Source organism: Eimeria tenella, genomic scaffold (assembly GCF_000499545.2).
Source record: "Eimeria tenella Houghton genomic scaffold, Eth_scaff78, whole genome shotgun sequence".
NCBI lineage: Eukaryota > Apicomplexa > Conoidasida > Eucoccidiorida > Eimeriidae > Eimeria > Eimeria tenella.
The window spans coordinates 112,539-138,175 of record NW_013543451.1 but is presented as its reverse complement, the minus strand read 5'-3'; the positions used below and the strand labels follow the sequence as shown (position 1 = coordinate 138,175).

The 25,637-nt window shown below is 52.8% G+C and overlaps 2 protein-coding genes across 2 annotated transcripts; one reads left to right on the top strand and one right to left on the bottom strand.

The window, feature by feature from the left end:
- Nucleotides 1-2,286: 2,286 nt before the first annotated feature.
- Nucleotides 2,287-21,580, bottom strand: ETH_00009255 (the record flags this gene model as incomplete). The annotated part of the gene is made up of 19 exons (XM_013378204.1): nucleotides 2,287-2,869; nucleotides 3,164-3,765; nucleotides 4,088-4,366; nucleotides 4,773-4,928; nucleotides 5,094-5,357; nucleotides 5,720-5,974; nucleotides 6,115-6,386; nucleotides 7,048-7,227; nucleotides 7,635-7,742; nucleotides 8,055-8,220; nucleotides 8,784-9,023; nucleotides 9,283-9,864; nucleotides 10,262-10,980; nucleotides 11,431-13,266; nucleotides 13,573-17,149; nucleotides 17,486-19,258; nucleotides 19,448-19,666; nucleotides 19,901-20,497; nucleotides 20,651-21,580. 19 exons carry the CDS (start codon nucleotides 21,578-21,580, stop codon nucleotides 2,287-2,289), a joined length of 13,338 nt encoding a protein of 4,445 aa, XP_013233658.1.
- Nucleotides 21,581-24,457: 2,877 nt separating this feature from the next.
- ETH_00009250 (60S ribosomal protein L12, putative) lies at nucleotides 24,458-25,523 on the top strand (the record flags this gene model as incomplete). Its single annotated transcript, XM_013378203.1, has 4 exons — nucleotides 24,458-24,494; nucleotides 24,827-24,895; nucleotides 25,026-25,326; nucleotides 25,433-25,523. 4 exons carry the CDS (start codon nucleotides 24,458-24,460, stop codon nucleotides 25,521-25,523), a joined length of 498 nt encoding a protein of 165 aa, XP_013233657.1.
- Nucleotides 25,524-25,637: the final 114 nt, after the last annotated feature.

Genomic DNA, 25,637 nt, shown 5'->3' with positions numbered 1-25,637 from the left:
AACATTAATAAACACCAAACCCGACACCCCCCACATTGGCGCACACAGGCCTATAGGAGACACGGCGACAGGCACCACCAGCAGCAAACCGGCGAGACGGCTGCACAGGCAGCAGCTGCTGCTCGCCTTCTTACTGTCAGCTTCAGGAGCCCTAATATTACTTGTGCTCTTAGCAAGCAAGACCATGCAGCTAAAGGAAGGCATACACTCACGGGTTGCCCTCAGACAGTTAGCTTCGGAGACAAGGACGTTCATCCGACTGGGCTCTTGTGGTGATAGTCTTCCCTGTATGCTCACGTCAGGGGCTTCCCTCGGTCGTAGCCGAATACAGTTACCTCAGTCTCATTGTGCTACTCTGTTTTGTGCAGTTCTGAGCGTTTCAGGGTTGCATAACCGCGGATAGAGTGCACACTGCATATTTGGGGGACATACTCAGGTCTCTGGTGTGTCAGGAACAAACTGACAACTTGTTACAACTAACATAGAAATAACGTAGGATAAAGCATGAAGTGTCAAAGGTGAACGTCGTCTGATCACGCACTTGAAGTAGAACAATGAGGTGTAGAGCTTTCGGGGAGAGGGCGTGGTGCTTTCCCCACTTCCTTTGGGCACTATCGAAGGCAGTGTCGAGCTTTTAATTTTTACAGTCACGTGGGTATGTGGCGTTAGGGTAGCTTCAATCCGTGTTTGGCCCCTGCATGGCGAGCCTTGTCTGGAGCGCTCAGATAGGGAAGCACACAATGGGCTTGTGAAACGCTCGGGCCTCGCGAGGCTCCCAGCCTGCTCACATAGACGTGTAAGCGGCTAGGAGATGCCTTAAAGGCTCTGCTATGATCGTCCTTACCTCCTGTCTGATGTTCTGTTATTCCTAATACGCGAACCGCGTGAGCTGAGGGTACTAGAGCAACACCAGTGGTGGAGTCACGTTGTCATGGTGGGAATGCCGGAACCCATAATGGGTTCAAGCTAAGGGCCTACCTTGTGACTCAAAGGGGACACGCCTGTGTCTCTTTGGAGCCCGGTAAGTGGGAATTGGCCCTAAACTACTGTCTGTAATAGGGCATTCCATCTGTTGAAGAGGAGACCACGAGGCACCGTTCGAGCGGTCCCAATTACTGACAGGAGGAGAGCTAGTTGCACCTTTTGAAGATTGCCTGAATTGTAAGCCGGACAGATGTTTTAGTGGCCTTCTTGGTTCACAGAGCTCAGTAAGGGCATTTGATAAGGAAGAATCAGACAGGACGGCGACAGGTTCAGATGCTTGTGCGCATTCATCCACACCTCAAAACGCTTGAAGCTACACTCTGGAGAGTAGGTTCCCCCGCGAGATGTACCTTAAGTGCCAGTCTCATCCGCTCGTTTCGCAAATAACTCCAGGTGGGCCCCCATCAGAAGTAAGAGCGAAGCCTTTAGGCGAGAGGATCTTCTGGGAGCTTTCCCGGATTTTGTAAAGGGCCTCAGCACCGGCATGGCTACGTACCACGCTCTTGAAAGGCATCAGCGGGACTTCAACTAGGCTCACTCGAAGTATAGCAATATCGTATGAAGTGGGGGCATGCTATGCTATTATTAGCCTGACTGGGATCATAGAGTGTCCTGCGTGACAAGTATGAATGGTGTGAAGAATGTCTCAAAAGACTCACTCCCGAGGAGGACCTAATTGCACATAATGGAGGCCACTAACACTGAATGTAAGCCCGCAAGAACCTCTTGCGAGCCAAAGAGCAGGCCATGAGCGTGGTTTCGGGGTCACAAGCACCCACTCAGCACACACGAAGGTCCTCAACACTGCCGGGAAAAGAAGTCCAATATTGCTTGATGCTGCAAACCGAAGAGCGACCAAAACGTGCAGGCGCGAAACTGAAAGCAGACTGCACTAGAGTAAGAAAAGCAAGTTGCGCACCGAAGTGCCAGACCATGTGCAAACTTGATAGTTGTCCTGTCTCATTGGGCCTCAAAATTCAGTGCCTGTTACCTCTGGCACATCCTGAACACGCTGCTGCTTAACACGGAAACAGGACGAGACCGTATATTCTTTCTTCTTTCTGTATGCATTGGCTCCTTAAGGTTTTTTATGTTCCAAAAGTGGTAAAAGCGAAAGCTTGAATGGCTGCAAGCCAGATTGAAACCAAGACCACATATGCCATTCCTTCTATCACCATGCGCTGCGAAGCAGCAGCACCACGATTTTGCTGCAGTCATTGCTCTTTGTCGTTCCTCTTGCCGCCGTTGTGCCTTTTCCTGCCGCTGTCGTTCGCATTACTAATGTGAACAGCGTTGTGCATCTCAAGTCAGTTCCGCTGCGCGTCTATTTGCCCCGAGCTCCACAATAGTCGCGCTGCCTCTCTGCGTTTCAAGTAGTTCCCTGTAAACCTCATTGGCGAGTGCTGCATTTGCACAGGGGATATGAAAAGTTTGCATGATGTCTCTCTGCGCCCCTGTAGTTACTGAAGGTTGGGTGCTCCGTCTACCTGCCTGAGTCTTAGCCATTATCCCTAGCGTTGAGGCCCTTCCAAGGCCTGCTTCGGTCTGCGGCTGGGCTCCTGAGGAGCTCTGAGATGTCCTCACGATCACTCCATGACTCCCAGCCTTTACTTCCCGTATGTCTGCCACGCTCACATGCCACAGAACGTGCACTTGGCCACCAGCCTCATCGCCTGCGCTGCTTCCCCGACGGGAAGTTCCCTGCTGGGTCCCCTGCAGTCCCCCTTTTAAGTCCACTAGGAATATGTCCTGTGGGTAGAACAGAACTGCCAAGTGGCAGCGCTGTGGAGTGTCCTGCTCGAGTACCGTCATGCATTTCTGCATGGGACGCAGTACGGCCAGGCCAAGACTCTGTCGCAGTTGTGCTTCCGTCTCATCATATGGGCTGCAAAAAACAACAGCGAAACAACTACAGAATTAGCGGAACAGCGCGGCACCGGCGCTAGACAGTCCAGCGGATGGTGAAACTATGCATATGCGACAGCAGCCAAGGGTCTACTGAAGAGCTCTTTGGGAAACACGAAGCCTTGCAAGCCGCTGCTTGCGGCGAAATCACCATTTCTCGTAGCAGAACCGCACCATCACACAGATAACGCATGAACAGCGGTAGCAGCAGCGCCAAATTTGATAAGTGCGGTAGCAGCCACCGCCCGGTGTAGCTAAAGCGCATGTGTCTCACCGAACTTGTCCCTGTTCGCCAATCATACGTGGATTCCTGAGTCGTTTATTGATGAGCTTGAGTGCGCCCATAGGCTTGCTGACCTCCGCGTGTATTCCTCTGGTGACATCTGAGACGGCCTGGCCTACTCTATCAAGGGGCTTCACAAGGGAGCCCACCAGTCCCTTGCCTATTCCCTTCAAGAACCCTCCCACTCCCTCTTTTTGAGCGCCCTCTATGGGCTTCGTGACAATGCTAGACAGGGCCCAAACCCCCTCGCCGATGTTCCTGCCTGCCGAGAGAAAGCCCTCGCGTACGCCAGATGCCCCGCGGCCCCTCTCTTGTCGCCGCTTGCTGATGTAGTTGGAGTCAAAGGTAAAGGTCGACAGCAAGGAACCCAGACCTGCAGAGACACTGTCCACGGCATTGGCTGCTAGACCAATGGTGTTGCGCCCAAATTCGTACGGCATGCGCGGCAGATTTAGCAGTGAAGACTGCCCTAGGGAGGAGAAGAGAGAAGACAGCAGGTGGTATGTGTAGCGTTCTTGGAGACAAGACATGAAGGAAGCCACGGTGCCGCGAAGGTAACGAAACTCCTCCTGGCTGAAGCTCAGCCGCGCCCCCTTTGGAATAGCACCGAACACAAGCAAGCAGCAACCCAAAAAAGTGAACGTATTCATGCATCCAAATATAAATACAGAAACAGCATTGCATAAACACGCGCACAAGAAAGTAGGTAGCGAGCCCGAAGGGCAGCATTGCACTAAAGAACCAAAGAAAGCAGAGCCAGGGGCACCAACTGTCGCAGCAGGGCGTTGCAGTGGCCGTTCAGGAATCGCCAGACGCAGTCATCACTGAGCCTATTTTGAAGTTTTCAACAGCAGCCGCAACAGCAACAACAGCAACAACAGCAACCGCAGTCAGTGCGGCTCCGATGGTCCGTACAGTGAGTTCAAGTCTTCCGGAAGCCATGAGAATGCGCAGGCCTAATTTCAGCAGGTCTGACATCATGTGCATTTTGTCGAGGACGAAGGAGCACCAACAGTAAACTCTAAATCGGGAAATTACCAAGGATTCAAGAGACAGAATCGTAGGAAGCGGCGGGGGCTCGTAACTGCGTACTAATGGTTCACAGCCCCACACCTGCAGCTCCTCCAACGACACTGCACGCCGGGAGGCAGCATCAGCCAACCCAAACGCTATTATGCACGACCAAAGGAAGTCCTAAACACAAAAAAGCAGCATCAGCACCAGAACCAATAGCAATGGCGGCAGTGCTGGCAGTGACGCGAGCACCAGCAGGAGGAGCAAGCGCATCAGCGCTGGAAAAGGGCCTATAATGGAGAGTGCACGTTTTCTGCAGCTTAAACAGCAGCATCAGTACGGGCAAGAATAAAGACGTAAACCACAAAGAATGCTACGAAAAAGTGAAGTTGGGTAGGCGCAGTCAGCAAAGAGTAGTCAGCAAAGAGTATATACACAGCATAAACGAGCGCTGGAGTTCTGCGTCGATACAAATTTTGCTCAAGTGCATACTGACCCCACAGGCCCAGACCTCCCCACTGAAACGACATGGCTATATGGGGCTGAATGCCTGCCTAAAGCGCTTAGCTACAGCCCCAGTACTCACATTAAGCCCGTTGAGCATGTCCGCATCTATGTCGATTTCAAGGTCGTCTATCTCCACCAGAGCCCTTTTCAAAACTACGTCTCGACTCCCCGAATTCAAACGCACCATAAATATAGTCAAGAAAGGTGTGGGAACCTTCAGAACGCCCTGGGAACTCTGCAGGTGCACAAGTCACCGGGCAGGGAGACATACATTACTACCGTTCTTCCGTTTTCTCAATCGGGCATTTGAATGTTTGTCTTTGAAGCCCTAGACTTGTGCTCTGTTTCGTATGCTTTGTACGGATCTGAGGAGCACCGACAGTGCGTGTTGTGAGCTAACCTGTGGGTCTGTGTTGCTGGCATCTCTGCCTCCTCTGTTTGCAAGAACCACCGGCTTCTTCCCGCTTTCCATTTGATTGTCTATTTGAACCTTTTCAATTCTTAAGACGACCTTTTGCTTGTCCCCTCTCTGCTGCAGCCCCACTGCCAGCTGGGACAGGCTCGCGTAGCACAGCTCCTCCGCCAGACGGTCGCATATCAGCGAAACCGCAACCTCTTGTATCTTCACGGCTACGTCAAGGCTCGTGAATGAGGTTTCAACTGTCTAAGGCGCAAAAGTGCTCACGCACAAACATTCATGAAAGGCTCATTTTCTTCATGTGCACACGCTTGCACGTGTGAATACATGCGCTCTCCAGCTGCAGCATGCATCCACAGCACGTGTCAGAGCAGCGGAGGAGTCAACCAGTGCAGCAGCCTCTGGTGCTGAAAAATCGGCAGTAGCATCATCAGTGCATGCGCCAGCACCAGCAACTCATAAGTCTGCAACGGTAGCTTCAACAGCTCTTAAGTAGCAGTGCCTTTAATACCACAGTTAGCAACAGTGAACACGAATAGCATAAACTCAAGCAGGTGCAGAAACACCAGCAGTATTAAAAGCACATCTACGCTCAGCTGGCTCCTCACCACGTCTAGCTGCGGCGTTTGTCCTTGTGGGGCTTGAGGTGCGAGCGTGAGTTGCTTGGAAAAGGTTGGGCTGTCTTTAGATTGGACAGTAATAAGCGTGTCGTCGCCTCTCTTTCCAGAAGCCACAATTATATCCGGCACCCCTGGAAGGCCTAAACTCACTTCGTAACGTTTGTACTGGGGGTTCGCCATGTCAAATAGTATTGGCTTTCGGGGTGCCACAGTCTTGCTATCCAGCCACAGAAGCACTTGACACTGCATTTCAGACAACGCCCACCTTCAGTCACATTCATGCAGCAGCTGCTGTTGTGTGTGCTAGTTTCAGTGCTGCTGCATCAGTTCATGGCGCTGCGAAAGAGTGGCAGCCTGTTGTTGTCACCAGGATTCGGGCGCACCGGTCTGGATTTGTGGATGAAGGGAAACGGCCACCCGTAGACCACCGACTGCCCTTCATGAGCAAAAAAGTGACAGTCCGCCTCTGAAGGCCTTGGCTGTTGCCTGCTGCTGCTGCTGCTGCTGCTGTTCATTTCAGCGTGGAAGGTGTGGACCATGACGCGCTGCACTATGGAGCAGTTGTTTCTTACAACGAATGCTCCTGGTGTGTCTGGGCCCCGTATAGCGATCCCCTTCACGCCCCCCTCAGGCGCCACATCTACGGCGTACACTTCTGCGCGTTTTTCACCCAAACGAGACCGCAAACGAACGCACCAACTTCCATATCTCCACAAAAAATCTAAAGAAGTGGATGAACAACCTTCTTCAAGCACCGCTATCTAGCCACAAACCGGACCAAGTATGGCCAATCGCGTGAGAAGCTGAGAGAAGAGAGTCAGAAGTTCAGGCTCAAAACATGCGCAACAATGGTGCTTTTTGCCGATGTATCAGTTCGTCCGTGCTTGTCTCGGTGGCGGCTTCTGCCTATCTACGCTTCCCACACCCTGCGTCGCTTTTATGTTATATCCGTCATTTTGCTTTTGATCATCCTTGTCTGTGTTTGTTTGTATACTCGTGTTGCTGGACATTGGCTTCCGTGTACTTGTGTGGCTGGAGATTGGCTTCCGCCCCCTTAGCGTTTTTATTCTGGATTTTAATTTGCCCTTTTTATACGCGAGTTGAATTCCAGCACCCCGTTGTCTACCGCATGAGGTTACGCATGCACATGTCAGTGTTGGTCTTCTTGCCGCCACCTCTTCCATCTGTTTGTTTCTCTGCATGTCTGCCTATATACTTGCTTCCCTCTACGTTGGTTTCTGAACTATTAATACTTCTATGTTTTCTTGCACATTTCTGCTACACTTGCATGAGGAAATGCTGCACTTATTTTTCACCTGTCTGCTCCCCTTTGCTGCCGACCGTGGGAAGGGCCACCCACGTCCTCCCAGCTGTCTCCTCACTGGCCTCAACAGGCCCTGACCATCCCCACACTTTGCCGCGACCCACGACGAATTGCAAACGCTTAGGCAGATCTTCACGCGGCCAAAAAATTGCGTGTGTTTCTCCCGGATGCACTGCAACGATAGCAACGAAACTGCCTCATTGCAATTCCACGCAATCCAGCAAAGCAAAACAAAACCAACAACAGTAGCAGTGGCAGCAGAAAAGGCAGACAAACAGCCACAGAAAGTGCACAAGAGTGCACTCAGAAACTTCACTAGCCACCATAGCAGGCATGAATCCAACTACCGCAGCAGCACTCTTAGTCCTGTGCCGCTGTTACAGCACTTCCCAAACAGCCCCACACAGCAGCAAAAGCAAACTGCAGAGACACAAAGCAATGGCAGCAGCAGCGGCAACAGCGGCACTAGCAACAGATGTTGCAAAAGCAAAGCCACATTCCTACATCCAGAAGAAGCCATTTTATCGTGGTCGGCATCAACTACCCAGATATGAAGGGGCAAACAGTCAATTGACTCACCCTCAAATATGGGCCCTTGGGTTTGGTCCTGCTTAAAGTACAGTGGCAGAGTAAGACAATTTGTCAGCAGAAACTCTGGCACCAAAGACACCACGCGACAAAGCGCGCCTGAACGAACACTGCAACGAAGAAACAGGGAATCTGCACGAAGCACAAGACTGAAGCAAGATGCTGCTGCAGCTAGATGCTTCTGCAACGGAATGTCGCAACAGCATGCTGCTGTGCTACTGCAGTACAGGATCCTCCTTGCGACTGTAGATTGGGACAACTTGCACGCAACGGAAACAGGCAACCCCTTTAGGAAGCCATGTACCTCTGCGTTGAAGTGAGCCGCGCTTGGTGCTAGATTCCTCTGTTTACGTTATATCTGAGTACTTGTGGCTGCACAAAAGGTGAGGGAAAAAAGATACAATGGCTTGCCTGCTGTCTGAGACATGCTGAGCTGATCGGTCTTCAACCGCAAGGTATACAGTCGAGAGGGGGCGGCCATCTCCGCCTGAGTGAAGCCGTGCAATGCAGGGACGTCCACTCGACATTCCACGGGCTCTGATCCACGTGGAACCATGAAAAGCGACAATTCAGGTGTCTGTGTACACCTCAGCGCACATCACACAAACGCACACTCTCTCTGAACAAGCAGCCCACCTGCCCGCTGATCCTCACACGCATTTAATACAGCCAGTGCAGTGGCCACATGAGCTACAAACGTCGAAAAGTAGAAACGGTAACGCCACGTAGGACGGCACTGACGGCGCGTCCCAGAAGCTGGTGAAATCAGGTTGTCTCTTTTAGCACCTCACTTATCAGTCTACTCGGTTGCCTACTGCAAAGGACCTTGGTCCATTATACGCATGCGCGTGCGCGCGCCGCAGATAGCCCAGCAACCCGTATTCCCCTTCATAAATCATAACATGAATACTGTGTATGCACTTATGGCTATCAATATCACTATGCCTGCGCTCCAAGGCGAGAAAGTCGCCGGTGTGGCCGCACTGGGAGGCAACTTGTCCCGTTGCTATAGCACTATAAGGCCCCTCAACCCCATGTTTTCTAGCCTATGAGGTTGCTCAGCCCTCTCGATGAGCTACTCTATGCCCCTAATTTCTGCTGATGGGCTTTGCTAGCACTGAGGCAAATTTCGCTGCTCACCGTGGAATCGCCTAAGAGAGAATAGCCTCCAAAGTCTGGAGAGTATCTTCCGCCGTGTATGGGCTTGATGTTGAGGCCTGTCCTGTCAACAAACAGGCGGGGGGCCGATATGACGGCTACGAGCTGTTTGGGGCTGAGGAGTGGGAGATACGGGACCACTTCGGCTGCGTCCTGCAGCACCTCTAGCTCCACTGGGGCCATATTCACCGATGGCAGCAGTATGCGTGAGACGACACCGTCCTGAAAAGCCCCACACAGACGACGACTGACATAATCGAAATACACATAAAAAAGGCTCGCAAACGCCGTTCTGCGCAGCAGGTAAACCTCCAGAGACAGATTCAGCGAAAAGCATAAGCATGCAGCAACAACTTCCAGCCTTTGGAAACAGAAAGTTGACGGCAAAACTGCATCACGAGCTATTGCTCTGGTGTTTGTCGGCGTAATCAATGGAAGCTAGGGCCCAGCTAGCTACACTAAACCATAGTAAGCAGCTTACCCCTGGCGCAAGGAAGTTTGGGAGCATTGGCGACCACTGCGCCCCGTCAAGTATTGTAAATCGCAGCCATAGTGACAGGTGGAGGCTTGGAGGGACCTCATAAACATAAAAAACAGACTGCCGGGTCAACGTAGCTTGGAGGACGGGGCGTTGTTGCAGGTCCTGCAGCCGCTGCACTGCTGACGCTGCGGGAGGCCTCCTGTGGGGCAAAGCCGTGGACGCTGGCTGGGCCCCTGAGCCACCCAACGTGGGAGGCAGGACGCAAACATCCAACTCCGTCAATGTCGTATTTATGAGTGTCAGAGAGGGGAAAACTGTGAGGGTCCGCAGCATCCGTTCTGCTGGAAAGGCTGTCTTGTGATCTTCTTGCAACAAATGGAAAAAGAGGACCTTCTCGCGCTTTATAAGTGAAGCAGCAGTTGCTGCATCTTTCGTTGCAAGTACTGCTGCAGCGGTAGAGCCGCGCTCTTCAGGTGGCACGTAGGCACACTGTGCACTATGTTGGCCGATACTTCGGTTCCGGGTGTCTATACATTCAGACCAGCCCGAATAGGGCACCATGTCAGGTGGAGAAGGGAAGGCCTGTAAGATACAGAAGACATAAAGACACAACAGATGCAACAGATACAAGTGCAAGCTCTGAAGGCAAAAGAAACGCACAAACTAGCAGCAGCAGCAACAAAAATGTGACAGATGGCACATAGAGTCCGGCCATGGATTTGTAGACAAGCACGAACAGGCACATTCATGACAAAAACCGACGGTAAACAAATTAAACGTCTAAAACAAGCACAGCAAGCATAGCAAGAAGATGTGTACTTATGACAGATGCAACTTCTAATGCGAATAGGAACAGCCACACATGAAAACAATAACAGTTGGTGGGGTACAAGGAGCTTCATTCGCCATTGAAGGACTACAGCAAGGAGCCTTCTGCTAAAGGGCATTGAAGGAGCAAGCTGTAATAAAACGAGCCCACCTCTCCCTTCTCCGATTCCCTGTTGTCTGCAGCGAATGCTGCAGGGCGGAAACACACGAGGGCCCATCCAGACCCCAAGATCGCGTCTTGGGGCACTGACATGAAGTGCTGGTTTGGCAGCAGAAATGTGTATGCATACTTGTTCGTCTGCTGCTCTTGCTGCTGGAACGCTAGGGGCGACCACCCTGGGCCGCCAAGCCTTCGGCTTCGAGTCGCTTCAACAGATATTTTGCGGCCGCTGGGATAACTTGCCACACTTTTGTCGGTTGCACGTTGCAGCAGACGGAGCAGTTCTTGCTGCGATAACAACTCCTGCATGAGCTGCTCTTGCTGGTGCTCTTGCCTTTCTAGCATCCACTGGGGTATCTGCTGTAGCTGAGGATCAAGTGAAAGTACCTCCTTGAAGCTCTGCGTGTCGCCTGGCTGTGTATCGGGCTGGTCCTGAAGCACGCTGAGCGGTGCTGCTGCAGTTGCTGCCATTGGCAGCAGCATAGGTCGTCTTCCCTTGTCCAGAAAACAGATTTCCAGAGGCATACCACTGCGATTATGCAGAATCAATGTAGAGGTAAGCAGCAGCAGCTTGTAGGAGGGGTGGGGGCTGAGCACCTGACCTACAAGCTCGCATTCCCCTCGGCTGGCCCTCCTGGGGGACGCATCTCCAACGTGCAACAGGGACTTTCCCAGATCAAGCAAAGAGGAATGCTTCGGCGCTGTACCTCCTGTAGCGACAGACACAGAGATTCACACAAAAATAGATACATGCAGCAACACAACGGCTTCACAAAGGCCCACTCTTTGCCTGCTGCAGAGGTAGCAGATATACAGCAAGCAGCAACAAATGGAGGCTGCTGTAATAGGGGTGCAAAAGGCGAGTACTAGATGTGCACCCTTCAAATTCGTTGCCAGTTGCTAGACACAGATACAGAAGCACATCTGACATATGATATGATACAATGAAAAAGACAGCAAATGCAAGAAGCGCGGAAGCCTACCAAGCACAACACCCAAACAAAGGACATGGCAAATATAGCTGTAGCACACTGGTTCGTTTGACAAGAAGTGATAGTACACAAAAATTACTCGCATCTCTCTGCTCCCCACTAGCTGCACCTTGAATTTTTCAACTGAGTGATGGTGCCGCCAAAATCTCACACACCACTGCAGCCCACCTCGTGCAGCTCCCGAAGACTCAAGGGCTCCAGTAGTGCTCTGTGAAAGTTGCTGCTGTTGCTTCGCCGGGGAAGTCAAGGTGCGTGTCGCCATTGGGTTGCTTTCAGGCAGCTTCGTATCTCCAACCGCCGCCCCATGCAGAGCAGACTTTAACATTTGCTTCGTCTCATCCAGCAAGTTCGCAGGCCTTCCCGTACGCTGAGGCGCCTGCTGTTGTTGCAGCTGCTCACAGTTGGGCAGCATCAGAGTTACGCTGTAGCTTTTCATCGCCTCTACCAACACTGCCCGCATTCCATGAGGGAAAGGCCCCACGCACTTTCTCCTCAGCTGTTGTTGCTGTTGGGCAGGAGTCTTCGTAGCGGGAACAGTTCCAGGAGATGTATCAGCAATAGCAGGCTGCGTCTCATCTGTACCAAGAAGCTCGTCAATGGTCTTCGCCGTATCTCTGGTGCAGAGAAGACTGCGCAGAATATCTGCATACGAGACCTTGGGCAGCACCTCTGCCACTTGCTGTACTACCGAAATCGGGGGACAAAACGCGAGGAACACTCTCTGCCTTATGTGGGCGCTCCGCGACGATTCAGCTGTGCGACCCTCCATGAGGGCCTCCAGTGGCAGAGACATTGAGCCCCCTACCTGAAGCACCATCACCGCGCCTGTTGTCTCTCTCTCCTCGTCCTCGTCTGCATCCTGCTGCTGTCCCTGCTGCTGCTGCTGCTGCTGCCCAGGCTGCTGCTGTTTTTCGTTTTGCTGCTGCTCGGAAACAAGCGTGAAAGCGTACAAACACTCTCCTGTGAGGTTGAGGTACCTGAACGGGGCTCCGCTGGCTTGGAGCTGCTGCGCTGCAGCAACAGCAGCAGCGGCATCTGCTGCATACCCCCGAGCTGCAGTAGCGATGGCAGACCTTTCTGAAGGCGATACTGTTGCAGATTGTTTTCGATCTCCCCCGGCGTCTGCTGCCAAAGCAGACGGGGAGCCTGACTTAGTGGTATCGGGGCCCAGCACCACACTCGCGGTTCGCGAGGCAGGGGTAGACGAAGGGCCCTTTGAGGGCCCCTGCTGGATGTGCTGTAGTAAGTAAGGGACAAACCAAGACAACAGCCGACAGAGCTGAGGCGTAAGATTCAACAAAAACGGGCTGTAGCTGCTGATTAGCAGTGCCCTCGCCGCCTTCGAATTTGTCCACTGGTCCGCTGCAGCGACACCCCCGGCAGCTGCTACTGCTGCAGCGGTACTACCGCTTGTGCTGTTACCCCTTAGCCGTTGCTGGTGCTGCTGTTGCAGCCTGTTCTCCAGTTTTAGGTCCCGTCTGTACACTGCAGTCAGGGTCAGCTGTTCTATGAAGGGGTCCCAAGTTCCACTTTTTACGTTAAGAAAGCTGAAACCGCAGTGCATGTCTGTCAAGGACACCACAAGGCGCTGTCGAGAAATCCGACCCTTCAACTGACTCACAGACAAGTGTGCCTGCACCAGTGGAACAACCGATGCTCGCAAATCATCCAAAAGCAGCAGATCAACACCGTCCAACTGTACAACCACCCGAACGTCCTGAGCAACTTCCAACTGGTTTTCTTGCTGCTGCTCCTCGCGCTGTCGTGCCTGGAGCTTTTCCGGCTGCTGCTGTTGCCGCTGTTGTTGTTGCGGAAGGCTACCGCTTGACTGCTGTTCACTGGATGGCACAGTGTCAGCTTGCTGTTTTGCTGCAGGCGCTGGTGCTGCTCCTGAAGGGTTCATCTCAGTTGGGAAGAGAGCAACTGTTGGTCCATCAGAGTTGACGCCACGCAGAGCGCTCAGCAGCAGCGCAATGTCGTTGCTGCTAACACGAAGGAAGAATTCTGCAAATGCAAAAGAGAACATAACTATGTGCTACGACTTCAGCAAGGCTGTAAAAACCAAACAGCAACAACCCCAGACGCGCTCTTGCCGCTGCTGCTGCAGGTAGAGTGGTGTTGTGCAGCTTTGGAGCAGAAAGTTAAAACGGCAACAGCGGCAGAAGCAACACCAGCAGTACAATTGCAAACAATACGGGAGCAGAAGCACGAATCGCGACGCCAGGGTGGCAGCGCAAAAATCAGCTGAAGCCAAAGCCGCAGAAAAGGGAAAAATGATTCGGAAGGGACGGGAAGGGTAGCGCTTCTCACTGGGTACGACAAGCTGCATTCGCACTTTCGTTGTCAGCGTTGCAAGCCGTTTTGCCGCTCTTTCAGCCCCCACAGGGACAGTAACTCCGCTGAGATACACGCTATGTCGCGTCGTGAGGGCGCGTGGCGCCTCGGCAGCAGCCGCAGCAGCAGCAGCTGTCGCGGCAGCTGCAGCCCCTGAAAATGCTCTCTGCATGGCAGACATCCGAGACTGCCCTGGGAGCTGGGTGCGGGTTGTCTCTGCGACATCATCAGTCTCATCTGCGTCACTATCTGCCTCGTCCTCCTCGGAGTCTCCTTGATGCTGCTGTAGCTCTGCATCTGTTGCAGCCGCAAAGAAAATGCCTTTCCCGCGAGCTGACAAGCTCTCACATAGCAGCACTGCCCCCTCAGGCAGCATGGAGGGAATGAGCCGGCTAGCATCGGGCCACTTCCCGACCAGCAAACACTCCTCTCCATACCTATCCTGCTGTCCTCGCTGCTCCTGGCGATCGTGCCCAACGCGGCCCGCAAGAGATGCCGAGCCTGTTAGCTGCTGCTGGCCGCCTTCCTCTGCAGTGTTTGTTAGCTGTTGTGGTTGTGTTGTACGGAACAACTGCCCAGTACCGAAGGAGGAGACCCTAGCGTACTCGTATGACATGCATCTAATGCTGCTGCTGCTACTACTAACAGCAAACTCACCTTCACCAGGCGCTGCCTCTAGCCGGGAGACCTTGCTGCTCTGTATCTCTAGCTGCTGCAAGCTAATAGCAGCGCCTCCAGAAATCAGAGACACAAAGAAGTCCCCGCTCCACACAATCAAAGGGGCGGTGGGACTTTCCAGGTCCGAGAACACCACAAACTGCCCATTGAACACGCGCAGGCTTATCATCGTGCTGCTGCTACTGTTGTCACTGCTGGAATTGCTGCTGCTGCGCCGATATGGCTGAGACTCTGCCGGCTGGGTTGCTGTCGGTCCTTTCTTCTCAAAGGTTCTTGAAACTGTGCGCGGTCCTAGAGGCGAGCTGCGTGCAGAGCTTGCTTGCTGATCTTGTTGCTTCTGCCTCTTCTGTTCTTTCTGCTGCCGCTCCACCAAGAGCGGGGCTTGTGGTTTCGGGTACCGTTTCATGGTGCTGCATGCGTACGCATAAGAGAAATATTTGCCCAAGTCGGTGAAACCAACGACAAGTGCATATAAAGTGACATCTCTCAGCTCTACTTCAATCACTCCACTTCCTCCTCCGGAGCTCATATGTAGGGACACTGCAGGGCGGCAGCTTTCATCTCCATCCATAGCACTATCGTTATTGCGTTCACTTCCCTCTATATCTCCTCCATCAGAAGTCCCCGGAGACTCTCGTGAGCCCCCTTGGAAGTCTCCGGACACTCCTCCTGTGCAATGAGCCAGCCTGCGGTAGTAGTTAACCGTGTTCGGCCGCAAGTCGTCTACAGCAAAGACATCCCCTGTAACCTGCAGGTGGAACTGCGTGCCCGCGTCTGCTGAAGTGGTAGCATCAGCAATGACAGCAATGCGGTGTACTGTCAGCAGAGCCAGCGGAGTGTGGGGCCCCACCGACGTCTCAAGCAGCAGCTTAGGGATACACAGGCGCACATCTACTCGAAGAACAGGCGACAGATCTTCCATCGACGTGGCCTCTAGCGCCTTCTCAGCCTCGTCGCTCCCTTTTTCGCTGATTTGGCTGCTGCTGCCCACTGCCGTTGTAGTAGGAGCACTAGAGTATCCTTGTCCGGTAAGGTTCTCGTTAAGCACATCAAGGAGGAGCGTGAGCTGCTCCCTAGAAAGATGCAACAACCAGGGTGAAGTCTCGACCACCACAGAGACACGCCCTGCTGCTTGCAGCCGTACACTCACGATGGCTGTCTCTAAGACTTTCCCCTCGATCGAAGTCATCTCGTTAACAGAATCCCCACCAGCTTCGGGGCCCCGCAGGGGCTTATCCACATTGTCTCTTGCGCTCAGCTGCATGCCTGAGAAGTCTAGTTTCAAATTGAACGCTACATCGTCCTGTGCTGGTGTTGCTGCGACGTCACGAGGCTCCCGCTTCTGCACTTGGCTTGTGCTGCTTGTGCTGACGGCGCTGGCCTCACCCTGTTGGCCAGACCGTGCTGACAAGCTGGTTCCTCCGTTGTGTTTGCCTGAGTCACGCCGGTGGCCTCCGCCTTGGGGGCACTCCTGACCAGGGCTGGCAGCCACAGGGGTATAAGCATTACTGACTTGCAGAATGCCAGCGCTAAAGACAAAAAATCGGCCAAGACCACGCAGTTCAACTTTAGCTGGCGCCACAGCAAGAGCGACCGACTCAGCTTCACTCTCTGGACGGGGAGACTGCTCCTGTTTCTCTTGCAGCTGTTGTTGCTGCAGTGCAGGAATCGCTGCCTTGTTTTCAGGTACAAAAAAGAGTGGGCAGTCAATGTGGAGCGCGAAGAGAGAGCGAGAGCCTGTGGTGGCTTGTTTGACTGCTTCGTACGACTTAGAAATGAACAGATCAAATATGCCGTCTTCCAAGTAATTTATGATGGCCTGAATGTCCTGGTGTATGTACACTAAACACATCTGATTCACACGACCTGAAACGCAAACTGAGAATGGAAGAGGATGGCCCGTTACAGGGTGCCCACCCCCGTACTGTCGTATCTTTAGTGACACAAGAACCGGCTGCATCTTCTCCTCCTCCACGTCCTGTCCTATTTGTTGCTCTAGCTGCTCCTGGTGCTCTCTGGGGGCTACAACACAACGGCCATTAAGGATTACTGCTGCATGTCTGATTGAGAGGAGCGTCTCGCTGTCCCCGTTGGGGTAGGCAGTCACGAGGGCGCAGACGTCTCTGACTCCAACGCGACAGCAGACAGAGCGGCCTTCCCAAAAAGACACGGCTGCTCCTTGAACAGTCAAATCCAGCGAAAGAGATACGGGTAAACAGGCCATCTCGCTCCTACTGCTGCTACTCCTAAGGGTTGAAGGTTCGTTCCCGTGCTGCACGTTGATGTCTGAGAGAGCAGCTAAAGGGGGCATCTCGCCTCCAACCTCCATACCCGTGCGCATCCAAGGAACTCCGTTGATATTTCCGTCACCTGAACTGCTGCAGCCGGTGCTGCTGCTGTTTCCACTGGCGGTAGGAGATGATGAGGAAGCGAGCTTTGCCTGGTCGCTGCCGTCACCGCGGGCGAGTGAATTTTGCATGGCTTGGAGAGCGTCGTGCAGAGCTGCGAACGCCGCGTCTGATAAAAACGGAGGTCGGGTGAAGGTTTCTGCTGCGGCGGAGAGTTGCTGGTGCAGCTGCTGTTTGTACAACTGTGCAGTCTGGATAATTTGAAGAAGAGACTGTTGTCTCCAGTGGAACTCCGCCGGAAGCACAACCAGGGCGACTTTTGTTTGTGGGCTACCTTCCTTGCTGTACTTAAGAGACAGTCGCAGGCTACGTACGCTCCCAGCTCCTCCTTCAGGTTCATCCAGTGGCTCATCTAAGGCGTCGTGGAAAGCCTCAGCCTGCTGTCCTAGCGTGTCAGCGTGAGACAGCGCACTCCTATACTGCTCTATGGACACAGACGGCTGTGGGGAGATGGCGGCACTCGACGCCTTGAGAGAAGCAGAGAGAGAAACAAAATCCCAATAATTACGCACTAGCAATACAGCCATCCAAAGCAAAAGCCTCGCACGGAAAAAACAGGAGAAGCAGACATAAACATACAGCAGTGAACGGGAAGGCCCGGTAGTACACAGGCAGCCCAGTGGAGACCGCAGCGGGCCATTTGCTGTAGCTTCATCTCCATGACAAAGTCGTACGGCTTTATAGCGAAAGTTAGAGAGATCTGGTCAGATACCCTTTTTCGGGATCTTTAATATAGGTTTACGGCAACGATTAAGTCAACGTTACAGCTCTTAGCCCGGAAAAGAGTGCAAATGAATCTGTACCTGCTGGTCAAGCGACTGGAAGAGCAGCGAGTCCGTGGAGGGGTCAGAAACAAAGGCATCTCTTAGCGCTGCAGTCACACTGCAGGTTCCTTCTCCAGAGTCAGCCCCAACCTCTACCTCCAAATCTGAAATCTGGGCCTTCAGCACCCCCTTCTCGTTTGTACCACTGCTGCTGTGAACAATAAATCCGCACTGCCTAAACCGCCACGTGGACTCAAGGACAAAACTTCTGCCATTACAGCTGTCGCTGCTGCTGCTGCTGCTCCTGTTATCGTCGTCAGGGGAGGCTGGTGCAGCTCGCAGCGCTGCTGGAATCTCTTTGATTGTCTGTAAAGCCGTTCCAGCTGCAGAGGGGACTCGGCTGCCATGTTTCGCAGCCTCCTCAACCCCACCAACAGCGGCTGGTGCAGAAGCAGCAGCCGAAGCTGCAACTGAAGCTGCAAGAGCGTTTGGCGGAAGAGATGGGTGCATGACGGACTTGGCCAGTGAAGCGGGGACCGCAAGCAGGAGGGCGACTGCCTCTGGCGTAGCCTCAACGTATATATGTTCAAACGAAACGTCCAGTTTTATCTGGCACAATTTTTCAACTTGTAAATGCATGTGGATCGGGATAGGACGCAGCAGAGACACCTCGCGGGCATCTTTAGGAGTGCACAGTAGCCGCGTCTCATTGAGGTCTACCATGGCCCGCAGAGAGTCGTACGGGCAGGGTCCATCGGTCTTCAGCGCCAATGTCCCCAGATGCACAGACACACTGCCCGCGGCCAGCGAGTCGAAGTGGAAAATTGGAGCAGCAATATTAAGTTCAAGCTGCAGCAACGCCGGCAGGCGATGCACGGCAGCAGCATACACTGTCTCTCCCTTCTCTCGCAGCCCCTCCACGAACTCTCGCGCACGCATTGCACCGAGGTCCCGCTGCAGCTGCTCTGGCGCCTCGCTATCTGAAGAGCCAGCGGCTGCTGTGCTCTCAGCAGGCTCACTTGAGGGAACTCTGGGCACAGCTGTTGAAGAGCTAGAAGACTCAGCGCTCTCTAAGCGCCTGACGTCGTCTGGGGTGTCAAAAACAAAGAAGGCGCAAAGTGTCTTCAGGAGGTCCGGGCGCACAGATGCCACAACAGGGGCCAAATGGATAGACACACAGAGGATATTCCCCCGAGGGGTGAGCTGGTGCTGCAGCACAAACCTAGCTGCTGCTAGAGAGTTGGGAGACGCACGCAATATTGCTGATGGCAGCTGCATCAGTTTTCCTGTCTCTCCGAATATACCCACGCGCGTTCTGCCGTAGGGGCTGCTAGTGCTGCTACTGCTGTCTCCTTCGCTGCGGAAGTGCACGAGAGCGTGCTTCTTCTGGCAGATTGTGAAATCTGCCAGAGAAAAAGAGAAAGCCCACTCTGCGTTGTCTTCTCCTGAATAATCTTGACGGTTGCAGCAGTCTAAGGAGGCGCGAAGGCCACGAAGAGACACAGAGATAAAAGATGAAAAATTCCCTTCAGCCGTCCCTGGTGCTACTGTCTCCGTTGTTAGGTTCTCTGCTGGTATTTGTTCCGCTCCTGCTGCTTCTATAGCAGGTGAAAGCGCCGTGCATTCCCGTGGGGGCAGCGGGAACTCATCTGGGAGATCTGAGGGCCTCTGTAGGGGTATCTGAGATTCACTGTCTTCTCTATACACGCCTTCTTCATCTTCGTCATCTTCCAGAGACACCCGAAACTGTAACAAATCAAAACTTAGATGGTACTTTGAGGGCAGATCCATACCCTGCAGAATCTCGTCCTTCTGCGCACAAAAACACGACCAGACCTTACAGCCTGCGTGCTTAACACTTTGCATTACACCGTAAGTAACGCTCAAGCTTGAAACAAGAATGCCTGTGTCTGCCTGGATATCTTGGCTGCCCGTGTGTCTCTCTGCCCTCTCTTGGTCCTTTGTTATGCTGCTTCGGTATCTCGCTGGCGCCTGACTTGCCTGCACAGAGTCCATGATCAGTTGTATGTCCTCCTGAGTTATGAGCGGTTGTTCGTCTCCCTCTTGCTGTTCATCTTGCTGCTGCGGCTGAACCCGCCCTGCGGTCCACTGCCACCATCTCCTTGGCGGGGGTTTGGGGTGTCTCAATTCGTGCACCTTTTGTGTCTCTTCTAGGACTCGGTTTGTTGCTTCTCTACAAATGCTCCGCCATTTCGCTAGCTGCATGCTCAAAAAGTACCAGAGCTAAGTTCTAAACATCAAGTTCGAAGTCGCACGTGCTACTGGCCTCTAATGTGTCCCTCTATCATCTCGTAAACTCGAGTCATTCAACATCCCCTCCTCTACGGTTCGCTTTCTGCTGCGTCACTGAGGGACGTTGTCGTGTACCTAACCCTCTTTGGATGCAGATACGTATTGCAAGCCTCTACACCTCAGGAGCCCTGCAAGACTTACATGGCGAACCCCCACAACGTCATAAAGCACCTGCAAACGTCTCTCCTCTTTCGCTGTCAATGGCTGTACGCCCTTGACCCCTGCCTCCACCTGAACCTGGCGTCCATACAGCGCAGTAAACTCCCGCTGAGTCTTTCCATTCCCTTCCAGGTCCTCAGGAGCAAGGCACACTGTGTGCGCCTCCCGCAGCAGCAGTCTCTCGCAGCGTTTTCGCCGAGCTCCGGCTTCATGCAGTAGCTGCAGCAAAGCTGCTAACTGAGCCTTCCCTATGGCCACTCCATGGCTCTCCTTCAAGACCTCCAGCCGAGCAGAGAACTCGTGCTTTGCTGCTGCATGAGCTATTGTCAAGCGCACATGGAGGGGCTTCAGGATATACCTGCAGCGTCCTGTCTTTCTGCCCTCGGTTCCTGTTGCTCTTCCCGTTGCAGCCGCCGCTGCCCGTGCACTTGACGTTCCTGTCCCGCCTAAGGACGCGGGGGACTGGCGATGCCACTGCCGTGACTGTTCTCTCGAAGGTGCGCCAGAGGCAACAGGGCTTTCAAAAGAGAAGGAAGAAGTTCTTGCGGGGCTCCCACTTTCGGTTGCCTTCTTTTCTGTCTGTAGCGCACCGCATGCAACGACCCGACAGCCACAAGCAACAAGCACACCGCTATTTAGCAGCTAGAACGAAGAGCTGCGCAGAATAACAGATGGCTAGATAGCGAGCTGTTCACAACCCCGAGTGCATGTCTCCATCCCCGTTGGGCATACCTGTGTTGCTGGGGTCTCCGTTGACCTGCCTTGGAGCTCTTCGTCATGCAGCTCTGTGCTGACAGCGTGAGCCTCCTCTGGAGAGCTGCTTCTGCCTTTCCCTTCTTCTGAGGCAGATCCAGGAGACGCTCCTACTTGAGGCCCCTTAGAAAAGGTCTGAGGACTTCCGAGGTGTAGCTCTGCATCCACTTCCGACTCTTCCTCGAGCTCGGTTGCCGAGGTGTCCCTTGCTGCTGCTGCTGCCGCTACCTTTTTCTGGTCCAGCGCGCAATATGCGGCTAGGCCTGTCAGCTCGCAAGCCTTGTAAAAGTTCTGCTGTTGCTGCTGTTGCTGGTCTTGGCGTGTCCATGTTTCATCAGTGTTGTGCAGAGACATGCATTCCAGCAGTATTCCCGCTTTGAATCCCCTCCCGTGATCTACAAGAGCAAGGTGAATACCTTTGATGCTGACCTGCAACGTACTGAGTACCTTATTAGCGAGGCGAAAGAAGAAACCTCCCTCGGCGTCTTTCCCCGGCTGCTGCTGCTGCTGCTGCAGCTGCTGCTGCAACTGCTGCCGAACTTCCTGGAGTTGACCCTCACAAGCTTCTATTTGCTGCATTTTGGTAAGTCTGAGTTGCTGCTGCAGTTCTGCGTCCGCCTGCCGGGGAATGGGTTTTGGCTCGAGCATTAAATACACATCTTGGATGTCCACACATACGGGAGATGAGCCCAAGCTAGCCCAAGGAATCTTGAGGGTAATTTTCCCTATGCGGCCCCAGGCAAGCTTGAAAGGAATGCCTAGTAGGTCAGAGACCTCTGGCTTTACATACAATTCTGTCAGCTCAACGTTGCCGCTCCACACGGCCACAGACAATTTTTCCTTGCTGATGCCCTGCACGTAAGGAGCCAGGTAGCGGCTTAGCAGCCGCTCAACAACTGACTCCAACATCGTGCCACGATATGCAAGTCCACAGTAGGCCTATGTGTCGGGATCCACGTAAGGAAGGGCGAAGTCTGGTGTACACCCGCTTCGCCCCCCACCCCCCACCCCAGAGTGCTCTTCGGAGAGGCTAGAAGGTGTTTCCAGTATATACCCGTAGCAAGAAATTCAACAAGTAGCACTGCTGGACGCGAGTGGCAATGAGAAGGCAGGAAATGTGCGATGAGAGGAAGGCCGAACAAGCCGGTGTCTCCGGTGTTGCTCTGTGTGTGCACACCGAATAACATGAGACTCAAAGCATCGCTGAAAGGGAACAACGTGGTGCAATGCTGCATGCGGGTGCCCTCTAGGAAAAAGAAAGAGGAGCAGGTCTAAACGAAGTTCGTACCCCGGAAGGCGGGCCAGTGAACGGGTATGTTCCTGCAGCGGTCGACAGTCGCAGCAGTTTGGCGCAGAGGGAAGGCACGAGAATAGTGTTAAGACTCATAGCTTTTCATAAGCCATAACAAGGGGAAGAGAACGAACAAAGATGGACACTTCTCTTTCCGTCGCTCAAACCGACTGCTACGGTCTGTATTAGCCAGTGTGGCACTGAGTAGAACACATACCTTTGAACGCAACACAAATGGCACTTCTCCTCCAAAAACTAATATCCAAATATTTCTTCTATCAGTAACTTCTCCTTTAATTACAAATGTCCAGTAAATTCCATCCAAAGTTTCGGCTTCTCGAGGGAATGAAAGGACATGCGTCGGACTAGGGCAAAGAGCCAATGGGTTTTTTATGGACCACCATTACCCGTGAAAATCAAAACAAGGGCGCACTATAATTTATAAGCGCATAGAGAGATATTTATCGTATCTGCTAGCCTGGAAGTTCCAAGACTTGCCGTGAAAAATTCCTGCAACCGTTACACTTCACCGAGGACAGGCAACATGTACCGGCATACGCGCTCAAATGGTGGTATTTTGGCAGAAATAGGTTATCTCTGTCTACACACTATCCTTCCTAGATTAGAAGGGCTCTCTGAGACCCTGCTGTGCATTCGTCATGTTGCAGCACGTATGCCTCCTACCTAGTGCGCAGGCTTGTGACGTGGAATGAACAGGTGACTGGCGTTGACAGGCGTTTTAAACGGCCGGATACCAACTCCCTACTAGGGAGAAAATGACCAATCTACATATCGCATACAATAGCCCACATGTTTCGTACAGAAAGCCACTGTACGAATGTTCAGTCTACAGCAATGAGGGATCATTACCATCCTCGTATTCGCTGACAGTCTAGTGGTGTCATTGTACTACCTCGCATGGCAGCAACCTTTTCAACGAGAAAATACTGCTCCCCACAACAGCATACAACTCAAATTTGCTGCTACCTGCAGCGGCACGCGTCCACAGCGAAACTGCGACTTTTGAAGTCGTGTCACGAAAGTGCATACATCTCCTGAACTGAACGTAAAAGTTGATGCAAGCAATATTGACGTCATAAGGCAGCAAAGGCGATGCGCAAAATCAAACCTCTCCTCCAGCGACAAAAACATTCTTCAAACGGCAAAACCTAAGCAACGAATTTCGTGAGCTTGCCCTCTCTAAGCCTTTTCTACCGGGAAGTTTTGGCGGCTTTCTGTCTAGCTTAAGGCTCGGGCTTGCGACGCCCCGAGCAACGAACTCAGTGCAAGTAACTTTCTCTTGTATACCCGGTCTCAAACCCCAAAATGTAATGAGGTGTTGCCTGCAATGAGCAAGACCCTGTGGGGTGCTGCTGGTGTAGCATGCTTTGAAAGTATCCTATGTACGCTGTAAAGGCGTAATTCCACTTGCAAAGGGTATGGTCCCCATTCATCCCGCTTAACAGGAATGCTGTCAACAGTTCACTAGTGAAAAGACTCTTGAAAGAACTCGGATCGATCTGTTTGTCTAGGCAATGTTGCGTAGGTGACGTTCCACGCACCGAAGGCAGCACCAAACATTGAGCGATTAAAGCATTCTCCGTAGACAGATGCTACGAAAGGGGTCGAAACGAGAATGCTTGTCGACCTGGGCGCCATCTGCCCTCTGCACTTAACCTCTGTCGAACGAATCCCTCCGGCATCTAGAATATAGACTGCTAGTACCGGTGCTTTGGGCAGTGGCAGATCTTCCGAATCTCCGAGATCAACTAATTTCCTTCCACACTTTCCACTCAGCTCTTCCTTCCCGGGGCACCAACTGTTGAAACCTAGCTTTTCCTGACCCTTGCCTGCACTATCTGCACCACATTTCGTAATATCAGGTCCCGTGCATCTATCGAGCAACACACTGCTAAAGCCTTTAGGGAATCTATGCAAAATATTCATACAGGCCAGAACCGTGTAAGCAAGCACCAGAGCCCGCACCAACAATCAAACAACCATTTGCAAGTAGAACTGCAGGGCATATAGCCTCGCAATGACTCCTCATCATCGATACTTTATGTGCCGCTAACATTTCCTTTGCAAAAAATTTCATTTTACAGGGAGGAAATGGGTTCCTGACGCGAGCGGAAATACTATACACATGCAATGGTGCAAAAGGTAGGCAGCCCAGACACCTGGCTCTACACGAGTCATCGTTGAGGCTAAAGAAGAATTGAACTGCAACGCCATTCGGCTTTCCTCCAGGAATTGTGAGCAGTCACTCTGTAGGTTACACTTACTCTTCCGGTTGTACCTGCACAACAATCAATTCACAGAAAGCCCCAAGCCCAGCACGACTGGCAGCAGCAGCCTGCAGCCCAGTAGCAGCCTCTCGGGCTTCTGGTCTCTGGGCGGGCGTTTGCCACATTGATTGTACTTTTGGTTCTGTGGGGCTCTTATTTTGTGGCTATTTTCGTGGAATTCGCCTCTGGGGGAGCACCTTCTTGAAAATGGCCAAGAAATTCGACCCTAATGAGATCAAGTACAGTGAGGCACCCCACCGCCGCTCCATTCTGGTTATCTGCCCCGCCCTAGCTTCCTTCCCCTTCACAAAGCGACTCCTCGCATGAGAAGCGACTTGCCACGCTTTAACAGTGCAGTCTTCATAATTTAGCAGCACTGCCTTCGGGAACGTTAGCAACTATCTCGCCTTCGCCGCTTTGCATGCTTAGGAGGTCGGCAAGTTGCGTGGCGACATTTCCCGTCTAAAACGATTCACAAAGCTTCGGAATGCTGCAGCTTTTTTGTATAGAGTAAAAATGATTTGGTTTGGCATTTGATACACACACCCCGAACATTTCTGCGTTTGTTGTCTGCAGTTTACCTCCGCCAAACTGGCGGTGAGGTTGGCGCCTCTTCGGTCCTTGCCCCGAAACTGGGGCCGCTGGGTGAGAAAAAAGAGACATTCTCTTTCGTATTTTGGCATATGTCACACCAGGCGGGGAGGTAGATCTCCCTTGCAGGGAAGGCAGTATTGCCGATTCAGGCGGTGGCTTTGTGCTGTGCATCCGTACACAGGTATGTCACCCAAGAAGGTCGGTGACGATATTGCAAAGGCGACTATGGCCTGGAAGGGGCTGAAAGTTACAGTTTGCCTGAAGGTGCAGAATCGTCAGGCTACTGTGGAGGTGATGCCTTCGGCTTCGTCTCTGATTATTAAGGAGCTTAAGGAGCCCCCAAGGGACAGGAAAAAAGTCAAGAACATTAAACACAACGGCAACCTCACACTGCAGCAGGTCTTCCAGATCGCACGCACAATGCGCTCCAAGTCGCTTGCTCACGAGTTTACCGGCACGGTTAAGGAGATCTTGGGCACCTGGTGAGCAGTCGAGTGTAGGTTTTGTTTTTGCAGGGTTTCAATATTGCGTCTGGGACTGCTCATGCTATGTCTGTGGTTTTCGTGCGTTGTGCACGTTTGCTTGTAGCGCCTCAATTGGCTGCACCGTTGATGGCAAGGCACCTACTGCTGTCCAGGCAGAGATCGACTCTGGGGAAGTTGAAGTGCCCTCGGCATAGGCTCACAATGGAGCACGTAACTAGTGTAGCTAGGCTGGAGAGAGCTAGCTCGACGGCTCGCAAAAGCGTGCGAATGCGTGGGCAGGCAGAAGGGCTGCTGACTGCTTCACACAT